The 7,821-nt window shown below is 43.1% G+C and overlaps 1 protein-coding gene across 1 annotated transcript; it reads left to right on the top strand.

Moving 5' to 3' along the window:
* Window positions 1-2,848: 2,848 nt before the first annotated feature.
* Window positions 2,849-5,645, top strand: LOC115158458 (tumor necrosis factor ligand superfamily member 6). The gene is made up of 3 exons (XM_029707418.1): window positions 2,849-3,320; window positions 4,546-4,657; window positions 4,840-5,645. Exons 1-3 carry the CDS (start codon window positions 3,039-3,041, stop codon window positions 5,253-5,255), a joined length of 810 nt encoding a protein of 269 aa, XP_029563278.1. The 5' UTR covers window positions 2,849-3,038; the 3' UTR covers window positions 5,256-5,645.
* The last annotated feature ends 2,176 nt before the right edge of the window (window positions 5,646-7,821 follow it).

The following is a 7,821-nucleotide window of genomic DNA, read 5'->3' as shown; positions in this document are numbered from 1 at the left end:
CATCCTTGGGAGCAATTTCCAAACGTCTGAAGGTACCACGTTCATCTGTACAAACAATAGTACGCAAGTATAAACACCATGGGAACACGCAGCCATCATACCTCTCAGGAAGGAGACGCGTTCTGTCTTCTAGAGATGAACGTACTCTGGTGCAAAAAGTGCAAATCAATCGCAGAACAACAGCAAAAGTACTTGTGAAGATGCTGGAGGAAACAGGTACAAAAGTATCTATATCCACAGTAAAACAAGTCTTATATCGACATAACCTGAAAGGCTGCTCAGCAAGGAAGAAGCCACTGCTCTAAAACCGCCATATAAAAGACAGACTACGGTTTGCAACTGCACATGGGGACAAAGATCGTACTTTTTGGAGAAATGTTCTCTGGTCTGATGAAACAAAAATAGAACTGTTTGGCCATAATGACCATCGTTATGTTTGGAGGGAAAAAGGGGGAGGCTTGCAAGCCGAAAAACATCATCCCAACTGTGAAGCACGGGGGTGGCAGCATCATGTTGTGGGGGTGCTTTGCTGCAGGAGGGACTGGTGCACTTCACAAAATAGATGGCTTCATGAGGAAGGAAAATTATGTGGATATATTGAAGCAGCATCTCAAGACATCAGTCAAGAAGTTAAAGCTTGGTCGCAGATCTTCCAAACGGACAGTGACCCCAAGCGTACTTCCAAAGTTGTGGCAAAATAGCTTAAGGACAACAAAATCAAGGTATTGGAGTGGCCATCACAACGCCCTGACCTCAATCCTATAGAAAATTTGTGGGCAGAACTGAAAAAGCGTGTGTGAGCAAGGAGGCCGACAAACCTGACTCAGTTACACCAGTTCTGTCAGGAAGAATTGGCCAAAATTCACCCAACTTATTGTGGGAAGCTTGTGGAAGGCTACCCTAAACGTTTGACCTAAGTTAAGCAATTTAAAGGCAATGCGAGCAAATACTAATTGAGTGTATGTAAACTTCTGACCCACTGGGAATGAGATGAAAGAAATAAAAGCTGAAATAAATAATTCTCTCTACTATTATTATGTTATTTCACATTCTTAAAATAAAGTGGTTATCCTAACTGACCTAAAACAGGACATTTTTACTAGGATTAAATGTCAGGGCTTTAGCTAAGGTGTATGTAAACTTCCGACTTCAACTGTATGTTCCGAAATGTTGACATACAGTATATTATATCAATCATTTTCCACTTTAGATTTTCAGTAAAGTTGCTTTGTGGAGAAAATGTCAGAACCGTTTGAACGAAACCTCCGCAGCGACGGAAGGGGATACTGAGTGTTTTTCTAACCCACACCCCAATCTGTGACCAACAGATGCCTATCTGAATTCCCAGTCATGTAAAATCCGTAGATTATTGACCAATCCATTCATTTCAATTGACTGATTTCCTGATATGAACTGTAACTTAGTAAGATATTTGAAATTGCTGCATGTTGCATTTTGGGTGTGTGTGTGTGTGTGTGTGTGTGTGTGTGTGTGTGTGTGTGTGTGTGTGTGTGTGTGTGTGTGTGTGTGTGTGTACAAAATGTAAAGAATGGTCAGTCACTCAAAGGACAACCAGCCAACTTGACACAACTGTGGAAGCATTGGAGTCAACATGGGCCAGCATCTCTGTGGAACGCTTTCGACACCTTGTAGAGCCCATGCCCTAACAAATTGAAGCTGTTCTGAGAGCAAAAGGGTGCAACTCAATGTTAGGAAGGTGTTCTTAATGTTTTGTGCACTATGTATATTATGAACTCACTCAACTTACTATTGAGAGTAAGAATCGTAGAATACACCAGGTACATTTTTTAAACTTGGTTGTGCATCAGCAGTTTTTCTGTCAGTCACTGACAGTCACTCAATTAGCCATGTCAGTTTTAGATTGGTAGTTTAGCCAGCCATCTAAACTTGATTTAAAAACTTTTAGTCATTCTCACTCAAATATCAAATTAACATGGCATAAGTCATTAGAAAATGTGTAGAATTGCATTTTCTCTCTAACCCCTCTAACCCCCAATATCTTGCTAAGGGCCTCCAAAAGGCTGTCCAGAGCTAAGGGACAATAGACACTGGGGAGGCGCAAGTGTGTCAGTGTCACTTTCCTGTAAACCCAGGTTAGTTAACGTTAGGGGGTTCTGAGTCGATATGACGTCTTCCTTTGCCTGGTTAGACCGCACAAACACCATACACACTATAACACCCCATACCGTTCTCAGTTCTCACGAAGAGCAGCAGACTCCTGATGAAAGCAGGCTGAGTAGCTGTAAGCTTTTTCATGTGGCAGTTTCTACTTCCCATTGAGAGGTGTGTGTGCTTCTGAAACGATCATTTTCTGCTGCATCACTGTTTACAAATAAAAATATACATGCACAATCCTCTCTGACTTTCATTTTTAATTATATAAGTGCAGCAGTCCCCCTACTCTACCCAAAAGCTCAAACTTTCCTCATTGGTCATATGTAGTTCTGTGGGGCTGTGAGTACAAGTAAGGGGTTTTCTCAAGAAGTCTTTCTAGGTTGTTCTCTTTGTCTGGCCCCATGATGAGATGAACAAAGTGGTTAGAAAGGCAGAGGTCAGCCAAACAACCCTCTTCCTCTCTCTGTAGCTTTGCGCTGTGCTATGGTTTGGAGAGCATATTAAAGAAACACATTTTCAGTGTTTAATGACACTGTAATTAACTATCACTGCGTGTTTAACTTCCATTTTCTAAGTCTGTGAGCGCATGTGCACATGCATGTATGAAAGTGTGTGCGAAAAGTGTAAATTAGTTTCTCTACTCTGAGGTCATTATCTATCTGCCCTGCAACAGCACCAGCCACCTGTCTAAGTTTCATTTTGACAGAGGAGCGGACGGCGAGAGTGAGTGCGAGGTGGTGTGAGCTTGTCACAGACCCACCCAGCGTTGGGGTGGAAGCTGTGGGTTCCAGTCGGCTTGATACGTTTTTTTTCTTTTCTTTTTTTTAAGACCAAGGCTCAGATAGAAGCACACACCTCCTGCACACAGAGGCGACACACACTCCTCTCACACACACTGCACCATGAGTGGTAGCCAGGGCTATACATACCCCCAGGTGTTTCTAGTGGACCGCAGTGGAGGTCCACAGCCGTCGGTCCAACCTCCAGGCCTGGTACCTTGCTGGTCCTTCCCTCCTGCCCAGGAGAGGGTAAGGGAGCAGGGCAGGGCCAGGGGCTGCAGGGGGGTTGGCTCCTGGAGCCTGGTTGTGGCTTTGCTGTTTCTGCTGCTGCTGGTGTTTGGGGCTCTGGGGCTGGGAGCCTACCAGATACACCGACTACAGACTCAACTGGATGGGATACAACAGGTGAGGGGTTTTGCTCAGTGTTTTGGTGGGGTTCTCCTGGAGCAAGTCTGCTCTCTGATTTCTATTTGTATCAACGGGTCTTTGTATCTAGTCACTTCTGTCTCATAATGCTCTTTCTGTAGGATATTATAAGAGCATCTCTCTTTGCAATGACACTGCACTGCTCCTCTGCAAAAAAATATCAATGAAATGAATGCAGAGAGGAATCTGTGGTAGTTCATATTTAGCATCTTGTTGCATATCATTGTTTTGTTGTTGGGAACATCTTAACTTACTGATGAGGAAAACAGGCATATATAGAGCAATAGTAATGGCGACTTTTTGTAGGCACTAACTCCGCCATGGCTCGTTGGGTAAAACATTTTCTATGGGGAAATTAATAGTGGTTTTGGATAAACACAGAAAATAGTCTGTGGTAAACACATGCTTAGGAGATCTTACGTTTTGTTATTTGATCATCTTCATCAGCTAATGTCACTTTTTGAGTTTAAGCATTTATGTGCTCAAAACGAGCGCAAAAAAGGCTTCATAGTTCATAAAGGTCATGTTAACGGACTGAGATTATCTAGAACAAAATGCATAATATCCCCTAAGACTGTGATAACCTCAGATCTCATTTTTGGCGTTTATCCCAAACCCTTTTTGTCATTTCCCCCATAGGGGCAACATTAATTTCCCCCATAGGAATAGCTGAACGAACCAGACATAATTCACATCTGGCTTTTAGTACTAGAAGCTGGCGAGCTCTATAGTCTCTGTCCCCCCCCCCCCCCCCCCCCCCCCCCTAAAATGCATTACAGCATGCAACATTGTAGCAACAACGGTTGAAAACTATGAACCTAAAAAGAGATGATTGTGACCACTGGAAATGGAGTGGGAGACTGGTGAGAGGTAGGTGGTACAAACAGACTGAGGTTAAGGGTAGATGAAAAAAGGTTTGACTTTCACTTTTGTGCAGGTTTTATTGCTGCCTCTGCATCTCAGACTATTAAGTAGCAATGACATTTAAAGACCGGAATCTGTTCAGAATTGTGGTCACCAGTCCAGCGCTGCTACAGGATATCCTTGACTCATATCAAAGAACACATTCAGAAAGGAGCTGATGTTCAGCGCACATTAGCGCAACACTTCTCTATAACCCTTAACCCCAAAATGTAATTTAAAATAACCTGTGAGTATGTTAACGTGATGTGACATTGATGTCTTTTTTCTTATTATTTCACAGGAGGTTAACATTGAGAGCCAAGGTTGTGCGCCTGAGAAGCTAGTGGGTGACCTTCTAGAGTCTGATCCAGACACAGGGAAGAAGGCCAGCAGACCTGCAGCACACGTCATAGGTAAGTAAGCTGGGGTGTGCAGGCTTTTGCTCCAGCCCTTCTCAAACACCTGATTCTAGTAATCGGCTGCTAATCAGGACCATGATTAACTGAATTAGGTGTGCACCCCTGATGTAGAGTAGGGACTGTGAAATCCAATGAAGTTTCATATCTAACCCCACTCTCCCTGCTGTCTCCTTCAGGCCGGATCCAGAAGGATGTTTCCCAGAGTACCTTGCGTTGGGAGCCCAAGGCAGGGCGGGCCTTCACAGAGGGAGGCGTGGTCTATCGGGATGGTGGTCTGCAGGTCAACGAGACTGGGCTCTACCACATCTACTCCCGGGTGCAGTTTGAGGCCAATCACTGCACCCCTACAGATGCCTTGGTTCACTCTGTGTTTGTGAGGAGGCCCTGGAGCTCCAAGCCTCTCACGTTGATAGAGGCGCACAGGGAGGGCTACTGCAGCTCGGGCTCTAATGGACGTGTCTGGACCTCTGGGAGTTACCTGGGCTCCACATTGCAGCTGGAGAAGCAGGACTGGGTCTATGTGAACGTCTCCCACCCAGCCATGCTCAGCCACACTCATCATGCCAACTTCTTTGGACTCCACAAGATCTAGCGAAAAGGATGAAATCTGGAGTTGGTTTCAACTGATATTTCACTCAGAGAACCTTAACACTAAAATGCTGGAGAAAAAAGTAGTATTTATTATGATAAAGATCTGACACTGATTCCAGCGGCAGGTCTGAATTTATGTTCATTAGAACACAAAAATGTGCATGTTTGGGATTTTATATACGTCAACAGGGATCCAATTTTTTATATTCTAATAAAGGTATTAAACATTTTTTTAAAGTTCAGACTGAGATCTTTGTCAGATGTGATTGTATAACAGGAGGACGATTAGTGTTCTTTTATTGTGTTTTGGTTTGTGTTTTTTGTTATGTCCCTTCCATTTTGTTCTCTCAATCTGTCACTCCCTCGCTTCATTAAAAAAATATTTTTTTAATGTAACCTTTATTTAACTAGGCAAGTCAGTTAAGAACAAATTCTTATTACAATGACAGCCTAAATATTTCATCACAGTTTGCAGACCTCAAAGTTTATGGTTGAGCCGGTGTGGACATGAAACTAAGGTTAGGGTAGGTTTGAGATATGAAAAGGGCTGACTGATTTCCAGTGATTTTACAGAACTGTGGGGAATTGTGTTTCTATCGTTGAGCACCTTGGAGTCTGGCCCTGAATGACATGAAATGCAATGCTCACTTTACTCTAAAAGGGGTCAGGGTCATTTTACCCACAAACGCAAGCAGACTTTCCCCTGTAATCAAATCAAATGTATTTATATAGCCCTTGCATCAGCTGATATCTCAAAGTACTGTACAGAAACCCAGCCTAAAACCCCAAACGGCAAGTAATGCAGGTGTAGAAGCACGGTGTCTAGGAAAAACTCCCTAGAAAGACAAAAACCTAGGACGAAACCTAGAGAGGAACCAGGCTATGAGGGGTGGCCAGTCCTCTTCTGGCTGTGCCGGGTGGAGATTATAACAGAACATGGCCAAGATGTTCAAATGTTCATAAATGACCAGCATGGTCAAATAATAATAATCACAGTAGTTGTTGAGGGTGCAACAAGTCAGCACCTCAAGTGTAAATGTCAGTTGGCTTTTCATAGCCGATCATTGAGAGTATCTCTACCGCTCCTACTGTCTCTAGAGAGTTGAAAACAGCAGGGACAGGTAGCACGTCCGGTGAACAGGTCAGGGTTCCATAGCCGCAGGCAGAACATTTAAAACTGGAGCAGCAGCACGGCCAGGTGGACTGGGGACAGCAAGGAGTCATCATGCCAGGTAGTCCTGAGGCATGGTCCTAGGGCTCAGATCCTCCGAGAGAGAGAAAGAAAGAGAGAATTAGAGAGAGCATACTTAAATTCACACAGGACACCGGATAAGACAGGAGAAATACTCCAGATATAACAGACTGATCCTAGCCCCCACACCACTAGAGGGACAAGGCCGAGTATAACCCACAAAGATCTCCGCCACGGCACAACCCAAGGGGGGGGGGGGGGGCGCCAATGCAGAGTTATGGAGATTATTGTGTAACATTGAAGTACATAGCAACACAATACTGAATGAGGGGGAACAGCCAGAGCAGGGCATAAACCGGTGGCCGTGTCCGAATAAACATACTTGCATCCTAAATAGTATGTCGTTTGAGTATGCGATAAAGTAACGTAAGTTTATTGGATGCGACATTTCAAAAATGAGTATACTTTAAAGGCCCGGATGTCATACTCATTTCGGCTTTGACAACAGCTGATCAATTAGATTTGCGGATGCACTACCTAAATCAACGAATAGCGGGAAATGGCGAATTCTCAGTATGTGAAAATAGAATGTTTAATAGAATACAGCATCCGCTATGCCAGGATGCAATACTCATTTCAGCTCTACATCTAGTATTATTCGATGCACACTTTTCCACAATGCATTGGAAGAGGTGGGCTGAGAGTGATGGGCCCTAGTTCTCTTCAAGTAGCCAACAACAAAACTATGCTACTTAATTGGGAAAATACCCGAAGCTTCTGCAGTGGTTCTCACTGAAAAGTGTTTCTTGTTCTGTTTGCCTTCATCAGAGCTTTTAAACTAAATACTAAACCATCTTTTGATTTCTGAATGTGTGGCACCGAGGACTCGGGATGTTGCTGCATTATTGATGTCATGTAAAATAGGCCTTTTGATTTGAACATATGGATAGTTTTAGTTTTGTAGGCTATCTATTTAATTATTTAATTTATGGATCAAGCCTTCACAGTCATTCTGAACTCGTTCCCAATGATCAGTCAGGGTAAGTAAGTTTGTTGCTGTCCAGCGGTTCTAAATATACGTCCATGTTTTTCTGTGCAATAGCCTTATGATTTGAACATTTTAAAAGTTTTGGTGTGTGTACTAGGCTATTTGATTTAAATGTATATATGTTACACCACTGGTTTCACTAACAAATATGTTGAAATGGAACCAAATAATCTGTTTCTGTCTTCAGTCCTTTTTAAATAAAATAGATTGGCTATATGGTCTACTACGATATATTGTAGGTTGAATGTGATAGTCTGCCTATAAAGGGCCTGTGTAGGCTTATAACTGCATTGCAATTCTATTCAAAGTTTAGAGAAATTTATAAAT

The sequence above is a fragment of the Salmo trutta genome, chromosome 22, assembly GCF_901001165.1.
Source record: "Salmo trutta chromosome 22, fSalTru1.1, whole genome shotgun sequence".
NCBI lineage: Eukaryota > Metazoa > Chordata > Actinopteri > Salmoniformes > Salmonidae > Salmo > Salmo trutta.
The sequence above is the reverse complement of the archived record's forward strand: the minus strand, read 5'-3'. Positions and strand labels throughout refer to the sequence as shown.

Coding starts and splice junctions, on each gene's coding strand:
- LOC115158458 (XM_029707418.1), top strand. CDS start 3,039: ATGAGTGGTAGCCAGGGCTATACATACCCCCAGGTGTTTCTAGTGGAC. Junction 3,321..4,545: donor AACTGGATGGGATACAACAG/GTGAGGGGTTTT, acceptor ATTATTTCACAG/GAGGTTAACATTGAGAGCCA. Junction 4,658..4,839: donor ACCTGCAGCACACGTCATAG/GTAAGTAAGCTG, acceptor TGTCTCCTTCAG/GCCGGATCCAGAAGGATGTT.